Source organism: Oncorhynchus tshawytscha, linkage group LG30 (genome assembly GCF_018296145.1).
Source record: "Oncorhynchus tshawytscha isolate Ot180627B linkage group LG30, Otsh_v2.0, whole genome shotgun sequence".
Taxonomy (NCBI): Eukaryota; Metazoa; Chordata; class Actinopteri; order Salmoniformes; family Salmonidae; genus Oncorhynchus; species Oncorhynchus tshawytscha.
In genome coordinates, this window is record NC_056458.1 from 38,008,389 (window position 1) to 38,028,001 (window position 19,613).

A 19,613-nucleotide genomic window follows, 5' to 3' on the forward strand; every position below is an offset into this window, starting at 1 on the left:
TTTGAGAACATATGAGTGTGGACCACTGATCGATTAATGTAATATATAAGAGTCTATCTACGAAGGATACAGCCGAGATTTAATCAGAAAATGTGGCTGGTAAGCTTAATACGATTACCTCTGCTTAATTAAAACATCATCAAGATGGCTGCCATTAAATAGAAGGTCAATTCAGACTTAAAACATTTGCATTTGTAACCGTTGAGCCATTGGAGGTTGGATGTACCTGTTATTTCAGTATTACAATTGATAACAATCTCCAATTAGGAGCACATTTTTAATTCAATAACAAATCCAGTGTAATGATTTGTAGTTAGCCGGGCAAATTATTCAACATAACATTGTTTTACAGCATAAGATATTACAAAATGTAAAACTAGACTAGTTAATTTTTTTATCTACTTCCCCTCATGTGGCCAGAGACTTTGTGGATTATTTTACTTGGCTCTAATGAATTATTAATGTGACAATTATTAATTTGTACTGCCTCCCCGTGCCCCAGATAGACTGGGTGATATTGTAGCCTTTATCCTGTGTTAGGCCTGGTAATTGGTTGTGTTTTTTAAAAGTCTTGGTTTCCCTAATGATTCATTATTTTCATTATAAGTTCAAAAGGCTCAAGAGAGACGAGATAGCTCAACCGCTGAGAAGGGGATAATGTTTCTAGCTGAGTATGATGACAAGTAGGTAAAACAAAGATGGGACACAGTATGGGATGATTATGAGAATGATAATGGTTCGTAATGAAAATTCTCATTAGCTTTCTTAGAATTCTATGTCAGAAACACACTTTGAAAAGAAGATTGTTTCTTGTGGCATGTAACCTAGTAGCCTTCTCTTAAGGACAGAGATTTCAGTATTAAAAGGTATAATGATTAGTAGGACTACTACTGTTAATTTGCTGAGTATGAGGCCTATCCACACTGCATCGATTTCTAATAATGTCTATATCAGACTGTATTCATCTCTGCTGTTTCCCCAAGGAGTCTATTTGATTTTATCACAGACACAGTCTATAATCTAGATATGCTACCGGCACGGAGGACCTAAACACTTTTGTCACGCTTTTAATTAAGTGGATCTGTCGTTGAACTCCTCTTCCCCCATGTTCTCAAATTAGTAACCTGGATGATCAGGAGGGCTGTGGGAGGGAGAGAGAGACTGTAGCTTCAGGGGGAAACAGTGCTGCTGCTGTGTGTTCTCCCATGTTCTCAAATTAGTAACCTGGATGATCAGGAGGGCTGTGGGAGGGAGAGACTGTAGCTTCAGGGGGAAACAGTGCTGCTGCTGTGTGTTTCCTATTATCATCCCGACCCAAATTCTTCATTGTCTGAGCCTCCTGTTCATTTAGCCTGCATTGTCAAGCCGTGGCCTAATGAAGAAGCCTAATGAAGAAGCCCTGGCCTAATGAAGAAGCCCTGGCCTAATGAAGAAGCCCTGGCCTAATGAAGAAGCCCTGGCCTAATGAAGAAGCCCTAGAAAAGAGGTGCAGGGGGGGAAATATAAGTGAATGAATCGCATTTGCGTCTGTTTAGAAGTAAATTCCGTGGACCTCTGAGACTACCCCCTCTTAAATTCAGCAGTGTGAGTGACAGGCGTTGGAGGATAGAGGCTCGACGGGTGATATTGAGGGGACAGAGAGCCAATAGGTATTTTAATGGCTTTAGACCTCTGCTTTGAAACATGTCATTCTATCTGACAACCTCCTGCTAAAAGTGTGACTCACACAGCTATGAGATTGTAATGTTGGAAATCCATCCGGCAGCTAGAATCCATATTCTGGTATAGATTCACAACATTGGGGGAAAGATAATTTTACAGCCCCACTAAAAAGTTTTACAGGCTATTCTCTGTAGGGACGAGGGTTGAAGTGGTGCATGCTTAACTGGCCAGGCCAATGATACATTTGCATGCTCGACATTCACACTGTGGTCAGTTATATATAGGGGAGGTGGTGCGGTCTGACTCACTAACTGTGCTCAACCAGTAGTCAATGAGACATGGTTTTTTGCACTTCTGTTAAGATTCTTACCCCGTTGCAGACGTTTCTGACTCAGATAGTATAGTGAACTTTAGCTAGGTAGGAGCCAGGCAGGGTAAACCATGCTGTATTTGTTTGTTGTTCTGTTAATTTATCCCTTCATTAGTTCTGTTCTCCGGTTAATGACTTTCCTTCACACTACCTGCTGGCAGAGAGAGGGAGGAGGTTGAGGAGCTCCATGTGTAAACCACTAATGACTTGACATCAATGTACTGCTACCAATGTAACTCACCTCCGGGCAACCAATAGCTTCTGCATGTGCAGTTTAAAAAAAAAGGTTGATTTCTTTTCCCCTCAAATTAATGGAGACATAATCTATGACGAGGAAACACTGCTCATTAATGTAGTGCCAACATTCAGGCATTTTTTTCCCCAATTAAAAGTAGGATTCTTGCGTGGCAGAAGGTGATTCATCATATCAGCCAGTAGTGAGAATACTGTACCCTCTATAGGCCTACTGTGTCTGTGTGAGGCGAAAGAAAGATTGCACCTCCTCCCCAGGGCTGTTTGTGCAGTCAACCTATATTGCTGGTCATAAGAACAGCTTATTCTAAAATTGCCCTTGAAGGTTGCATCAGAGAGTAATGGTTTCATGGGTCAATAGCGAAGTCCATGCCACCAGCGGGAGTTGGTGTTTACTGGCAGATGTTTCTGTCTAATGGAAGCTCTGGTGGTCACTGAAAACACACATAGCACTTGGCCTTGTGTCTGGATTTGGTAACTACTGTATGGTCATTTCAGGAAGTGAAGAGCATGCATTTTAGAACACGATTTTAAAAAATTGTGAAATGTTTTTTTGTGAGTTGTACTTTTGTGAGAGTTGCTACCAAACATTCAAGTTAGTGTGGTTAAGCAGCACACATTATCATACTGTAATTGTTTATCTGTAAATTAGAACAACAATGATTGCATAGATCTGCAAAAGAGGAACATGTATACACAGTCATTCCCTCTTTTCATAAGCACACATTTAAATTAGCTTGGTTTAAAGTTACAATAATTGTGTAGTTATGGAGACTGAGACATGGAAATCAAACAGCAAACTACTTAGCCTTCGTTTGATAAGAAATGAAACAAACCAACCTAGAGCTGAATCATAATACGAGTTACAAACATGAAGCTTGAACTATCCCGCAACAATCAAATGGGCCTCTACTTGATTGAATTGAATAAAGCCAAAATGTGTTTTAAACAAAGCATATCTATACTAATTTATTCACTCAAGTAAAGAATGGAGGCTATGACAATTACTTCCCACCATTCTCTGTATCTACCTTTCCTAAAATATATGGAAATGTGAGTCTTCTGTTATCTAAGCATCTGTAAAAAGTACAAATCTACATTTTGTGAAGTGTTTTTAAACAGTACCTCACACTTTAAAAAAAAAAAAGAGCTCTGTCGAAATGTATCTCATATAACTGATAATGATATTGCATTTCAGTGTCATCTTTGCACATTCAGAGCAGAAGGGTAGTTACTTAGTTGTTGAAGCTGCCACATTTACATAAGAAAAATGTCTTCTCTGTCGTGGAGTTCCAACACAAAATAGTGCAGCAGTGAAAACTCATTTTTAGAAGGCAACCAGTCAAAGATTAAATGTAAGGTAGATGAAAGATAAAACTCTGAGATGAAAGGAAGATATTGCATTTCTCTTTCTCTTTCTGACTATGGAATTCATGAGAGAATGAAAGGGCTGTTCCTCTCATACTTTCTTTCACCTTTATTTTTTTTATTTGACTTTTTTTCTATTCCACTGCATTGTAAATGAATGCAATGCTTTTCCCTAGTCAGGTATCTGCTCATACTATAGATGTAGGATCTTAATTCGATCACCCTGTTGCAGGAAAACTTTCCTACAATGCAGGAAATATAAAACGTGTAGTATATGTGAGGTGTAAAAAGGCTTCTGAAGTTTTTAATTTCCACTTTGAAATGTTCACTTACAAAAGCAATTCATGGATTATAATCCACATAATAATTAACATTTCCTGTTACTGCAGGATAATTTCCCTACTGTAGAAAACTGGCTCAAATTAAGATCCTACATCTGTACATATGTACTTCAGAGACAGCAACCCATTGTCCATCAACAGCTGAATAGTAGTTTTTGGTAGTTTATGCTGTCATTTTTAATTATACATTTATTGAAAGTATTCTAAAAGTCTTTGTCATCATAGTTCTGCTCTCAAAAGTTGAACTCTATCATCCAATTACTGTAAATGCCCCTTATATAGTTAATTGTCTCTCTCTTCCTGCTGTACAGTGATTAATTAAGTCTAAGCAACCAGGCAAAAGTTGATGAGCTCCTGTACAGTTAATTATGTATGTTTCATCTTGTTGCTATGTTTGCAGACAAATTTAAAAAAAAAAAAGATTAACACTCGTACAACTTACAGTAGCAACATTGCACACAGCACAGTTTCTGTACCTTTCTGAAGTAGTTTCTCCATCTCCCTTTCAAGCCTCTGAAAGGTACACACAAGGTCACCAGTGTGACGGAGCAGGCTAATGATGGCTGTTTGTGATTGGTCTCTGGGCCTCAGTGTGGATGGGGGTCACTGAGGCTGCTGTTCCCAGCAGCTAGCCAGGCAATTGAAACCCTCTGTTCCTCTGAGGCGACAGTCTGCAGCCCTAGCTCAGCCAACTGCCAGGACAAGCCAGGAGATTGTACTGTAGTTTACACTGCAGGTGTGGTCAGAGAAATGTATGCTAAAAATGTCATCAACGTCCTACACTTGTACTCCTAATCTGTTAGCTGAGCGCTAGCTTCACAAATATTTTCTTTAACAATCTATTATGTCGCGACGGCAAATGCAACTCTATTAACATGTACAGGTGGGGTTTATTTGTGGCTTGGATTGGGTTGGTGATTTGACTGGGTGGTTGAGAAACACATTGGTAAAAGTGTAGGAGCCACACTAGAAGAGATGACTGTGAAAGTCACCTGACTGTTTATTACACAATAATACACAATACACTGCAAGACATCATGAACACTCGTCCTAGACCATACTTTATTGTAGAGTAGAAAAAGGTGTTGTATAGTTTGATTACAGTACTTTTCTGCCCTGTTGGAAAATAGTAACAAGAATGTCCCACTGAGCACATATGACAATTCAACGTCTATTCCAAGTTGGTTCAATGTCATTTTGTTGAAATTATGTGGAAACAACGTTGATTCAACCAGTGTGTTCCCAGTGGGGTCCCATTCTTTAACTTTTATTTTTGGATTAGTTGGAGACGTGAATCCAACCGATCTTTGTTAACTTGGCCACACATTAATAGGCTGTTTATTATATTTCAAAGGGGATATTGAATTGTGTTTGGTTATTAACGCAACCAAATATCAACATTTGAAGGAGATGTACCTTCTGTTTGGATAGTTCCAACTGTACCTCTGACTTAGTCTGGCTTTAATTCCAGTTAGTCTGAAAATGAATGTTTGATTTACATCTCCACCTCAACCAAAAATCTAAGTTAAAGAATAGGACTAAATCAAATCAAAGTTTATTTGACGTGCATTTAAAGTTTGGCTTGATTTTATTTAGTTAAATCAGGTTAAGTTGCAACAAGGGTTGGAGCGAAAACCTACAAGGGGTTAGCTCTTCAGGAACAGGGTTGGAGAATCCTAGTATAAATAAACAAAATATCTAAAATTGTATTCCTATGTGAACTTTGCTTTGCTTTTACATGGTTAAAGCGCAGTGATAGACATTTGGATTAACAATTTAACCAAATATCTGACATTGTTTTGCCATTGGAATTTGGTTGTGCTTTTGGAAGGTTGAAAACATAGTGATAACACATTGGAAATTCAACTAACTTTTTGCTGTCTTTTTGAGTGGGTGAATATAGGTGGTAATCTCATTGATCAACGTCTCAACCAAATATTACCTAATTATCTATGTTGAAATGACATGATGTGCCCAGTGGGAAGTGATAGTTTTTCCACACATTTTAGATGATCCCAATTCAGGATATTCCTGTTTTATATCTCCAAAGGTGCGTTTTGATCTTGGAAGTTTAACAGGTGTGTTACTCCACAAAATAGTATATACACATGTACTTTAAAACTGGGAGAATGCAGAGATAGAGAGGGAGGTGCAGCTAGCATATATAGCATATATAGGTTTCCATAGCAGTCCTCCTACAGTATTTCTCCTTCACTGCTTTGCCAATACCTCTCATGTTGCAACAAGTTCTCATTTAGCCTGTCCCAAGGTGCAGTAAGTCAGATAATGTTTGCCAAGCACACACACCTCCTGACTGCAGTACATATGGGGGAGACTGGATGTCTTTACTCAGCTAATATAATGGCATCATTTGGAAATGTGAGACATGACAAAAATGTTGGGAGAACGATTGAGATTACTTCTCAATGGCTGTTAAACTACTGTCCTCACAATCCTTGGCACTGATCTAAAAACAATATAATATGATATACTATCCCCGAGCTATCACTATAGATTAAACTGTCCAAGTTGAGAGTTGCTGGGCATCTTGCTACCCAAGATGGCATTGCTATTGGGAGTTGATTGATTTTTCAGAGCATGGGTTCATTCAAGAAACACCAATAGAAGTAAACATCTATTAGCTGGTGAAAAATTGAGAATATAGGCTTTATATGGTTGAGTTATTGGGCTAGGTGCATTCTGAGGCATTCTGTCAATGGCAATACTTAATGCATGACACCATGCCACATCCACCACTTAAATAATATGAAGACTGGGATCTCAAGACGTGCTTGGAACATTGATTGTTTCTCTTATGTAGCTTGCCATTCCTTCTGGCTTGTTCTTGTAATAAACACAGATTGTTGTCACAATTGCCACAATACAAAAAAAGCTATAGTTTTCCCTTGGCAGAGCTCTTACGGCAAACATTCCCGTTTCACTACAGTCACATTCTTCCAGATTTGTGACAGCATAGATTATGTATTTGTTGAGTTGGGTTGAAAAGAGAGATGGGGTTTTTAAGTGGTCTCTGTGTTGTTGATTTGTCTTTTGACTACATGTACTTTATTTACCCTGGCAGATTGAGACAGAAGTAAAGTTTTCTCTATTACAGTACAGTATGTGGCTGCCGTTAGATGCTGCATCGCAGGCTACTTTAGTTGGCTTTGGGCGATAGTTATAGGCTATCCCTGTGAGAACTTATGTCTAAATTAAACGGGCAAGTATTTAATTGGCTCATGTCTCAAAGAGGGCAATGTCCATGCAACATATAACTCTCAAATGACCCCTGACCAGGCATTGATTCACCGTCTGCATCCCAAATGGCACCTTATTCCCTATTTAGTGGATTACTTTTGACCAGGGCCCATAGAACTCTGGTCAAATGTCGTGCACCACACAAGGACTAGGATGCTATTTGGGACGAAGACGATGACTTCCGACCTGATGTCGCTCAAGTGGAGTGAGGAAAGTATCTATCTATCTATCATCTCCATAATTACCCAAGAGGGAAGTCAATATTTCTGCGTTAGCAGGACACAGACGGCATGGCGATAAATAACCCAATCATCTCAGCCCATGGAGGTCAAGCTATCATAAATCAAACAGGAGCACTACTCAATGCCCATGAGGCATTGTAGTAAGGTTCCATCAGCTGATGTATTAGAATATGCTTTTACTTCCGAATCAGAACAGATATAAGGAGGCCTTCAGACACCTACTCTTTTATTTTTGTCATTTTTAATAGCTCGATTAGATACTCTCTTCTTTTGTTCAGTGTATCTGCGCTATATATTCTAATTTATCCTTGTAAATGTAGTTGACCAGTTCACACATTGTCCCTGTAGCAGCATGGTGGCTAGTTTCTTCTTCTTCTTCTTCCTGACATTAGAAAAAGGGAGCTCTGAGGTTGTCCTCGGTTGAACAGCAGAATTGCACTGGGTGTTGTCTCCCGGACATTGACATCAGGTTCGGATCGCTCACTTAAGCAGCTAACATTTCAACCAGGCAGTAAAGTGAATTTCAGCCCCAAGTACAGTACAAGTTCAGCGACAGGAGGATATACTGTAAGATAGTCTGATTCCTTAGCTGCTGGGTTCAGCAGAATGAGAAATATTTATTGCTAGGACATGCAGGGGACATCACTGAGCATCACTGGGGAAAATAAGGACATTCATCTCAACAAATGGATAAAGAAAACAATGTAAATCGCTGGTTTGCAGTCCTTGATTTTCATTTCCTTTGAAAGCAGCGATGATGACTGAATATGTGATGATCCCTGGTGTCTGTTCCGTGGCACATTCCATCCCCCCAGAAGGAATAACGTTGAACAGGGATTTAGCCGAGACCTTGACATGATTGCCTCTTGCATGCCGTGGACCGCTGCAGATGGCCCGGTTGTCTGTGAAAGGTCATGAGATCTATTCCCCGAAAAAAGCGAGGAGATAATTGAGGATCCTGGATTAATGGCGTGTCATAACAACTTATCCCGTATCACCATTGACCTTTCTCCTCACACCGCCACCTTGATAGATGTATTTCATTACCGGATTTGAAAACTTGAAAATAGAATCCCTCCCCATCTTCCTGGCAGGTTCATCAATGATTGATCAGCCACTGAATGCAGGAGAAGAGAAAGGGCTGGTGCATTGACCCCATGTCATGCTAATGGAAAGCACCAGAGCAGTGCCAACGGCGGGTCTTTTCAACGGCACACGTTTTGCTCAAACAGACAATACAGGGTAGGCAAAATAGTGCCCGTAAAGGTCTGGTTTGTTTGGGTCGGTCATGTCCTGAAGAAGAAAGGAACATAATTTAGTCATCAGGCCTCTGTGTGTCACCAAAAAGCAATGTAGGAGACATTTCTTCTTTCTAGAGCCTTAAAGCGGCAATTGGTAGTTGCTGGTAAAAAGCTGCCGGATAAGGCTGGAGAAATGTAATCGCTCTCAAATTCATAGACAGAACAATGGATGCAAGGACTGACCATCAATGATATAAAAAGTATAGTTTTAACCATGTTTTGAGGATATGTAGTGTGGCTGCAGGCTGGATGCGCTGGACGTCATTAATTGATGTTGAAGTCTACTTAAGCAATAAGGCCAGAGAGGGGTTTGGTATATGGCAATATACCACGGCTAAGGGCTGTTCTTAGACAACGCGGAATGCCTTGACACAACCCTTAGCCGTGGTATACTGGCCATGAATCACAAACCCCCGAGGTGCCTTATTGCTATTATTAACTGATTACCAACGTAATTAGAGCAGTAAGAATAAATGTTTTGTCATACCCGTGGTATATGGTCTGATATACCACAGATGTCAGCCAATCAGCATTCAGGGCTCGAACCACCCAGTTTATAATCTGAATTAGGCATTGCAATCCATCTCTTGTCCTCGCCGGAAAGGGTATGGCTCTTTGCAGCGATCAGGGGACATTTTCTAATGACTTCATATCAATGAGCTTTTAATATTTTGTGCGCTCATCACTTGGCAGAGATGCACAGGCACCTCTCCAACCCCCTGTCAACTATCACAGGCAGCTGAGTTGGAGGAGGGAAGGACTAAGTTGATGGAGGGAAGAGGAGGGAAGGGGGAGCCGAGCGATGCTCTCCATTCATATTAAGTCCTAAAGAGGCACGCAGTGGGTGGCCTGTGTTTGCATAACTTTAAGTAAGGAATAAACACACTCTTAGCTTCACTTGATTAATCTAGGCTCCTCCATTCCTCTGTACATATTCATCAGGGGGCTAGGAAACAAACCAGGCAGGATTTGATGCTGTGTTTGAAACATGGGTGTTAATCCCTCAGCAAGTGAAATAGGACAAAACCATCGAATGTATCTCAACGAGACTGTTTACCTTTTGTTTTCATGTGGATTGGAAGATTAAATATAATTAATTGGACCCCCTGCAAACATATTATGCAAGCAGATACACAGGCACACTGCAGCTCGTACAGAAGCAAGCTTACACACACACACACACACACACACACACACACACACACACACACACACACACACACACACACACACACACACACACACACACACACACACACACACACACACACACTCTTACACACTTAACCATCCTCCAAAGTCAATTAGTCCTGCAGCAGTAAGGTCATTGTAACCTAATGAGGTTAATTGAAAGTCTGTGTTGTGTTTTTATAGGGGACCCGTGCACCATGGCGGAGTACAACAAGCTGAAGAGTATGCTGCTGGATATGCAGCCTAACGGCCTAACCGGCGGGGACAGGAACACGTTGAGAGACATGGACCAGAAGAGAGCCCTGGTGGACACCATGTTTAAGTACCTGGACATGGACCAGGACGGCCGTCTGGGCAGTGACGAGTTGGCACAGGTGTGTACTTCTCAGAGAATTAGATTACGGTGGGCATCAGGGCCACACTGATTGGTGTTTTTGGATGAATCTCCACTCATGGGTGATTAGTACTTCTACTATTCCCTACTTTTGACCAGGGCCCAATGGGACCAGTTCAGCCTACTTAATGAAACAAAACGTAGTTAGAGTTGGTTAATTACCTTTCTTTGAGAAAGGTTAGGGTGAACCTCTTGTTCTCTCTCAACACAATGCTATCGTTCAAAATTAATTACAAAATGATAATGGTATAATTAAAATTGTGACCTGTGGAAATGTTTTAGACCAATGAGTAGGTGATCTGTAGGTTATCATAGCCTCCGGTGCATTCAGAAAGTATTCAGACCACTTCACTTTTTACACATTTTGTTATGTTACAGCTTTATTCTAAAATGTTTTCAATTATTTTTTTTCTCACCAATCTACACACAACACCCCATAATTACATAGCAAAAACATGTTTATAGACATTTTTGCTAATTTATTAAAGATACAAAACCAAAATATCACATTTACATAAGTATTTAGACCCTTTACTCAGTACTTTGTTGAAGCACCTTTGGCAGCGATTACAGCCTAGATTTTTCTTGAGTATGACACTACAAGCTTGGCACACCTACAGTATATTTGGGGAGTTTCTCCCATTCTTCTCTGCAGATCCTCTCAAGCTCTGTCAGGTTGGATGGGGAACGTCGCAGCACATTTTCAGGTTTCTCCAAAAATGTTAGATCAGGTTCAAGTCAGGGCTCTGGGCCACTCAAGGACATTCAGAGACGTGTCCCGAAGCCACTCCTGCGTTGTCTTGGCTGTGTGCTTAGGGTCATTGTCCTGTTGGAAGATTAACCTTTGCCCCAGTCTGAGGTCCTGAGCGCTCTGGAGCAGGTCTTCATCAAGGATCTCTCTGTACTTTGCTCCGTTCATCTTTCCCTTGATCCTGACTAGTCTCCCAGTCCCTGGCGCTGAAAAACATCCCCACAGCATGACGCTGCCACCACCATGCTTCACCATAGGGATAGTGCCAGGTTTCATCCAGATGTAACGCTTGGCATTCAGTCCAAAGAGTTCAATATTGGTCTCATCAGACCAGAGAATCTCACTTCTCATGGTCTAAGATTTCTTTAGGTGCCTTTTAGCAACCTCCAAATGGGCTGTCATGTGCCTTTTACTGAGGACAGGCTTCCATCTGGCCACTCTACTATAAAGGCCTGATTGGTGGAGTGCTGCAGAGATGGTTGCCCTTCCGGAAGGTTCTCCCATCTCAACAGAGGAACTCTGAAGGTGTGTCAGAGAGCCCATCAGATTCTTGGTCACATCCCCGACCAAGTCCCTTCTCCCCCAATTTCTCAGTTATTGGTTCCAAACCTCTTCCATTTAAGAATGATGGAGGCCACTGTGTTCTTTGGGACTTTCAATGCTGCAAACATTTTTTGGTACCCTTCCCCAGATCTGTGCCTCGACACAATTCCTTCAACCTCATTGCTTGGTTTTTGCTCTGACATGCACTCTCAACAATGGGATCTTATATAGACAGGTGTGTGCCTTTCAAAATCATGTCCAATCAATGGAATTTACCACAGGTGGACTCTATCAAGTTATAAAAATATCTCAAGGATGATCAATTGAAACAGGATGCACCTGAGCTCAATTTCGAGTCTCATAGCAAAGGGTCTGAATACTTATGTATATAAGGTATTTCTGTTTTTTTATATTTAATACATTTGCAAACATTTCTAAAAACCTGTTTTCGCTTAGTCATTATAAGGTATTGTGTGTAGATTGATGAGAGAAAATGTTTTTTAAATCATTTTTAGAATAAGGCTATAACGTAACAAAATGTGAAAACTGTCAAGGGGTCTGAATACTTTTCGAATGCACTGCATAATACTATATTGAACAAAACGGAAAAGCTTAGAATAACAACTTTGCTTTAACACGTGGGTGAGGCACTGCTAATTATAAAATTGAATTGGAAAATTAGGATGGTTTTATTAAATGTGTGACTTTCTATACTAAAGTGATGTGTAGGTTTGTGATCTATTTAAAAAATCACTTTATGTCCCATTAAACAAAAAAAAGACTGCCTGCCTCCCAATTGGCACCCTATTCCCTATATAATAGTGCAATACTTTTGATCTATGTAGGGAACAGAGTGCCATTTGGGACACATTCTTGGCACTTTTATACTTTGAGGAGACAGGATCGACGTGGAATACATTAAGAACTATTTCTCGCATCTCAGCATTTTTAAAGATCTGATTGAAGATCTGATCAAATCATGGTTGGCAGTTATTAATCTTGACACATAGCCAAGAGACATTTCAATTTTTAACATTTATAAATTCTGTTTTAGGAAGATATCCATCCAAGATCAGAGAAATGAAAGAAATAAAAAGAAATGTCACTAAATGTCATCATCAGTTCTCTCAGTGTGTAAAGCAGTATTTCACTTGCTCTGCACACAGGTTCTTCCTCCCTCTATAGATGGTACAGAATGGGGCCAGATTTAAGACTCACCAAGTGCATAGTTTGCACCTGTTCTTTTCCCAAAGGAATTAAACATAGAACAAGGCTAAAATAAAGGTTAAGAGAAGAAGGAAGACCGCTAAGGGAATAAAGGAAGACAGTTGTTATATGCGACTTGGTCCCATGGTTTATATCCAGAACTAGAATGTGAATCATGGAATATAATCATTGTAATACAGTCTATGGTTTCCATCCTCCTGTCCAGATCTCTATGAAGGAGCACCTGGAGGACAGTCTGCTGGAGTGTACCATGCAGGACCTGCTCCGCTACGATGATTACAACAACGACGGACACCTCACTCTGCACGAGTTCTACACTGCTTTTCGTAAGTCCAGCTTTAAATCCACTTCTCTCTCCCTCTCAATCTATCTCTATCTCGCTCTCTTTCTCTCTCTTTCTCTTTCCCCCTCTCTCAGGCCACCTCATCAGGATAAGACCGGATCAGACCAGATAAACCTGGCTCAGGCTACGCAACAATCTGGCAATCCTCTGCCCTGTTCGCCAAGCCAGGTCTCATTATGGGCCTCTGAGCTGTGCTGAGCTGTGTCTGAGAGCACCTGGTCATCAGGACTAATAAACCTAATCACACAGACAATAATGGCAGTTTGGATTTGGGCTGGAACAGAGGATGACAAAACCACCCTATGACTGGAGTTACGTTACCTCTGAGAGGCCATCTCTACACCACCAAACCCCCCTTTCTCCCCCATACATTTCAGCCAGTATGATTAGAAACCAGATATGCGATCCGAGCCCCAAAATGGATAGCCCAGACGGAAAAGGACGGTCCACCCAATTGGACAAAGCCGATAAACAGGCTGTTAGCAGTAGATGGTGTGGGACAATTTTGAAGGCTTTCGCAAAAAACACAGGTCCATTAAGGCTCAACAGTCATTAACCATACAGTAGTAATAATTGGGTTTTAGTGTAATCATTGTTGTCATTATACTGTTACTTTGCTTTCAGCCTCCAGATGGGCTGTGAGCATGGCTGGCGGTGGGTCTGTTTGGAGGAGGGTGTAACTGATGTCTAACAGGGGGATGAAGGAGAGGGTTGGGACTAATAAAACATGTCATTGATCAGACATTGTTCAAGGCTGATGTGTTACGTAAGACTAAAACAAGGAGTGGGTATATTTATTAAGAAGAGGCTCATCTTGTGTTATGGTTTATATTCTATGGATGGATATTCCTGCGTCGAGATGCCAGGTTAGCTCAGGTGTTTCCACACAAGCTCTCTCTGTGGATGCCATGCTTGGTAGATATACTGGACAACGACATTCACTGGTAAGAGCCCCGTTCTGCAGATGCTGTTGTGTAGGGAGAGGGTTCTGTTCCATAAAAGGCAGACAAATTTCATTCCAAAGTTGGAGTTCTCTTTGGCTTTAGAAACTCCTCTGAGGAAGTGACGGTATTTGGCTTTAGAAACCCCAATCAGGAAGTGATGGTATCTGGCTTTAGAAACACAAATCAGGAAGTGATGGTATCTGGCTTTAGAAACCCCCCTCAGCAAATGAGGGTATTTTGCTTTAGAAACCCCCCTCAGAAAGTGATGGTATTTGGCTTTAGAAGCCCCTCTCAGGAAGTGATGGTATCTGGCTTTAGAAACCTCCCTCAGGAAGTGATGGTATTTGACTTTTGAAACCCACCTCAGGAAGTGATGGTATCTGGCTTTAGAAACCCCCATCAAGAAGTGATGGTATCTGGCTTTAGAAACCCCCCTCGGGAAGTGATGGTATCTGGCTTTAGAAACCCCCCTCAGGAAGTGATGGTATCTGGCTTTAGAAACCCCCTCAAGAAGTGATGGTATCTGGCTTTAGAAACCCCCCTCAGGAAGTGATGGTATCTGGCTTTAGAAACCCCCCTCAGGAAGTGATGGTATCTGGCTTTAGAAACCCCCCTCAAAAAGTGATGGTATTTGCATTGATCTACTTTGTCTACTTAGGCATCTGACAGTTCAGCATAGCATTGTTGTTTATTTTCTTCTGTTTCCAGTATCCTGTTGCTTTATTCTTTGCCCTGGTCTGTCAGGAGGGTTTTGAATAAATGTCCAATTCCCTTCATGCTATAACTGTACATTTATAATCACAGACCATTTTTCAGTCAGAAAAATATCTGCTTGAATTTTGGCCCAATGAGTATTTAACAAATAGTAGCATTCATCAAATCAAATCAAATTTATTTATATAGCCCTTCGTACATCAGCTGATATCTCAAAGTGCTGTACAGAAACCCAGCCTAAAACCCCAAACAGCAAGCAATGCAGGTGTTGAAGCACGTTGGCTAGGAAAAACTCCCTAGAAAGGCCAAAACCTAGGAAGAAACCTAGAGAGGAACCAGGCTATGAGGGGTGGCCAGTCCTCTTCTGGCTGTGCCGGGTGGAGATTATAACAGAACATGGCCAAGATGTTCAAATGTTCATAAATGACCAGCATGGTCAAATAATAGGTCTGGGACAGGTAGCACGTCCGGTGAACAGGTCAGGATTCCATAGCCGCAGGCAGAACAGTTGAAACTGGAACAACAGCACGGCCAAGTGGATTGGGGACAGCAAGGAGTCATCATGCCAGGTAGTCCTGAGGGATGGTCCAAGGGCTCAGGTCCTCCGAGAGAGAGAAAGAAAGAGAGAAAGAGAGAATTAGAGAGAGCATACTTAAATTCACACAGGACACCGGATAAGACAGGAGAAGTACTCCAGATATAACAAACTGACCCTAGCCCCCCGACATATAAACTACTGCAGCATAAATACTGGAGGCTGAGACAGGAGGGGTCAGGAGACACTGTGGCCCCATCCAATGATACCCCCGGACAGGGCCAAACAGGAAGGATATAACCCCACCCACTTTGCCAAAGCACAGCCCCCACACCACTAGAGGGATAACTTCAACCACCAACTTTCCATCCTGAGACAAGGCCGAGTATAGCCCACAAAGATCTCCGCCACGGCACAACCCAAGGGGGGCGCCAACCCAGACAGGAAGATCACATCAATGACTCAACCCACTCAAGTGACGCACCCCTTCTAGGGACGGCATGAAAGAGCACCAGTAGGCCAGTGACTCAGCCCCTGTTATAGGGTTAGAGGCAAAGAATCCCAGTGGAAAGAGGGGAACCGGCCAGGCAGAGACAGCAAGGGCGGTTCATTGCTCCAGAGCCTTTCCGTTCACCTTCACACTCCTGGGCCAGACTACACTCAATCATATGAACCACTGAAGAGATTAGTCTTCAGTAAAGACTTAAAGATTGAGACCGAGTTTGCGTCTCTCACATGGGTAGGCAGACCATTCCATAAAAATGGAGCTCTATAGGAGAAAGCCCTGCTTCCAGCTGTTTGCTTAGAAATTCTAGGGACAATTAGGAGGCCTGCGTCTTGTGACCGTATGTGTAGGTATGTACGGCAGGACCAAATCAGAGAGATAGGTAGGAGCAAGCCCATGTAATGCTTTGTAGGTTAGCAGTAAAACCTTGAAATCAGCCCTTGCATTGACAGGAAGCCAGTGTAGGGAGGCTAGCACTGGAGTATTATGATCACATTTTTTGGTTCTAGTCAGGATTCTAGCAGCCGTATTTAGCACTAACTGAAGCACTAACCCATTTATTTAGTGCTTTATCCAGGTAGCCGGAAAGTAGAGCATTGCAGTAGTCTAACCTAGAAGTAACAAAAGCATGGATTAATTTTTCTGCATTATATTTGGACAGAAAGTTTATGATTTTTGCAATGTTACGTAGATGGTTAAAAGCTGTCCTTGAAACAATCTTGATATGTTCGTCAAAAGAGAGATGAGGGTCCAGAGTAACGCTGAGGTCCTTCACAGTTTTATTTGGGACGACTGTACAACCATTAAGATTAATTGTCAGATTCGACAAAAGATCTCTTTGTTTCTTGGGACCTAGAACAAGCATCTCTGTTTTGTCCGAGTTTAAAAGTAGAAAGTTTGCAGCCATCCACTTCCTTATGTCTGAAACACAGGCTTCTAGCAAGGGCAATTTTGGGGCTTCACCATGTTTCATTGAAATGTATAGCTGTGTGTCATCCGCATAGCAGTGAAAGTTAACATTATGTTTTCGAATGACATCCCCAAGAGGTAAAATATATAGTGAAAACAAGAGTGGTCCTAAAACGGAACCTTGAGGAACACTGAAATTTATTTGATTTGTCAGAGGACAAACCATTCACAGAGACAAACTGATATCTTTCCAACAGATAAGATCTAAACCAGGCCAGAACTTGTCCGTGTAGACCAATCTCTCCAAAAGAATGTGGTGATCGGTGGTATCAAAAGCAGCACTAAGGTCTAGGAGCACGAGGACAGATGCAGAGCCTCGGTCTGATGCCATTAAAAGGTCATTTACCACCTTCACAAGTGCAGTCTCAGTGCTATGATGGAGTCTAAAACCAGACTGAAGCATTTCGTATACATTGTCTTCAGGAAGGCAGTGAGTTCATAAATGATGGAAAGTTTGAGAGCTTGTCTCAGCCAAAAGAAGAAGAGACCTCTTGTTCTTTACAAAGCAGAATAAGTGATGGTCGTTGAATAGCCGCAGTGCCTGTGGTGGAGCTGAGATAAATGTATACTGACTCTTACACACTGTATGTGCGTACAGTATTTCTCTATTGTGGGTGGTTATATTTGTCCTATTTCACACTTGTATTAATTAGATGGTTTGTTTTTGCATATCCCAACTCCTCCTGAAACTTAGTCGGAGAGTGGGGTCACGGCCGGAGAAGAGAACGGAGTAGAGGAAAGGAGAGGAGAGGAAGAACGATGCAATACGAGGGAGGAGAGGGAATGCTGGAGTTAGAGGCATTGTGCTCAGAGCTCCCTTCGCTGGGAGTCTATTTGTTTTTCATGGTTGCCGTTAATAATGGAATTATAAGGACATGCCGAGCTGCGCTGGCTGGCACCGTCAGCAGATCTGCTTAATTAATGAAGTGGCTGAAACAGAGTGTTGTGGAGGAGATAGGGGAGATAGGAGTCAGGGGGAGGAGGAGAGAGAGGTCAGGAGGAGGAGGAGAGAGGGGTCAGGAGCAGGAGGAGAGAGAGGTCAGGAGGAGCAGGAGAGAGGGGTCAGGAGCAGGAGGAGGCGAGAGGGGTCAGGGGGAGGGGGAGGAGGAGTCAGGGGGAGGAGGAGATAGGAGTCAGGGGGAGGAGGAGAGAGGGGTTCAGGAGGAGGAGGAAAGAGGGGTCAGGAGGAGGAGGAGAGAGGGGTCGGGGGTGAGACGGGTCAGGGGTGGAGGCAGCAGGGGTCAGGGGGAGGAGGAGATAGGGATCAGGGGGAGGAGGAGATAGGGATCAGGGGAAGGAGGAGAAAGGGATCAGGGGAAGAGGCGGCAGGGGTCAGGGGGAGGAGGAGATAGGGATCATGGGAAGGACGAGACATGGGTCAGGGGGAAGAGGAGAGAAGGGTCAGGGGGAGGAGGTGAGAGGAAAAACAGGGAAAAGAAGGGGAGACAAGTGTAATTGGTTGGAAAGTGTGTGTGTGTGTGTGTGTGTGTGCGCGCGCACATGATGGAATGTGCTGAGGGGCAGGGCTTGCAGTGGGGAGGAATGACCCTGTCTGTATGAAATTCAGGAAGAGCGGTACGCACCAGTCCCCTGTCTGTGTGAAGCTCAAGAAATGCGGCATGTGTCAGTCCCCTGTCTGTGTGAAGCTCAAGAAAAGTGGCACGTGTCAGTCCCCTGTCTGTGTGAAGCTCAGGAAAAGCGGCACGTGTCAGTCCCCTGTCTGTGTGAAGCTCAGGAAAAGCGGCACGTGTCAGTCCCCTGTCTGTGTGAAGCTCAGGAAAAGCGGCACGTGTCAGTCCCCTGTCTGTGTGAAGCTCAGGAGAAGCGGCACGTGTCAGTCCCCTGTCTGTGTGAAGCTCAGGAAAAGCGGCACGTGTCAGTCCCCTGTCTGTGTGAAGGTCAGGAAGAGCGGCTCGCGCCAGTCCGCTGTCTGTGTGAAGGTCAGGAAGAGCGGCTCGCGCCAGTCCCTTGTCTGTGTGAAGCTCAGGAAGAGTGGCTCGCGCCAGTCCCCTGTCTGTGTGAAGGTCAGGAAGAGCGGCTCGTGCCAGTCCCCTGTCTGTGTGAAGGTCAGGAAGAGCGGCTCGCGCCAGTCCCCTGTCTGTGTGAAGGTCAGGGAGAGCGGCTCGCGCCAGCCCCCTGTCTGTGTGTGATCTATATGCTCCACAGGGGAAGATTACACAGGCCATCAGAAGGGTATGCTTATCACAAGGAGATCATAGCTCTCCAAGGGATGAAAATAACTACATTAGCAAAGGCACAGTCAATTAAACCCACCCGTAGAAAGACACAGTTTCTCTCCGTCACCAGAGAGCGTCCGCAGCACATTTTTCATCGTTTTCTCTCTCTAACTTTCCCAGCTAGTGAAAAACAGCCTACATGTACATTATAAATTGCAACTGTGGACAACCTCAATCTTTATGTCATTGTCCAACAAATAATCACACATGAAGTTGTAGCCTGCAGTGAGTAGTGGAATATCATTAGCTAAGCATAGGAGAGAGTGCCTTTAGATAGCTATACTAAAGGTCTATTCCACCTGTCTACCTCCCAGGTTGGCTCCTCTCCTCCAGCTCCTCTCGGTTCCACATTGGTGTTTTATTTGAAGGCTCATTATGACTCCACGGCCTTCACGGATCATTTCCAATAGAGTATTTTTATGGTTTCCGGCACATTCATTGTGTCAGCTGTGCGCTGAGGTAATTA

The 19,613-nt window shown here is 42.8% G+C and overlaps 1 protein-coding gene across 1 annotated transcript in view; it reads left to right on the forward strand.

Moving 5' to 3' along the window:
- Window positions 1-19,613, forward strand: part of LOC112228197 (follistatin-related protein 4-like) — a 235,837-nt gene that overhangs the window by 145,996 nt on the left and 70,228 nt on the right. Inside the window, exons 5-6 of the mRNA XM_024393305.2 lie at window positions 10,169-10,359; window positions 13,106-13,226. Coding sequence (XP_024249073.1) covers window positions 10,169-10,359; window positions 13,106-13,226 — 312 coding nt within the window. The remainder of the gene's footprint in view (window positions 1-10,168; window positions 10,360-13,105; window positions 13,227-19,613) is intronic.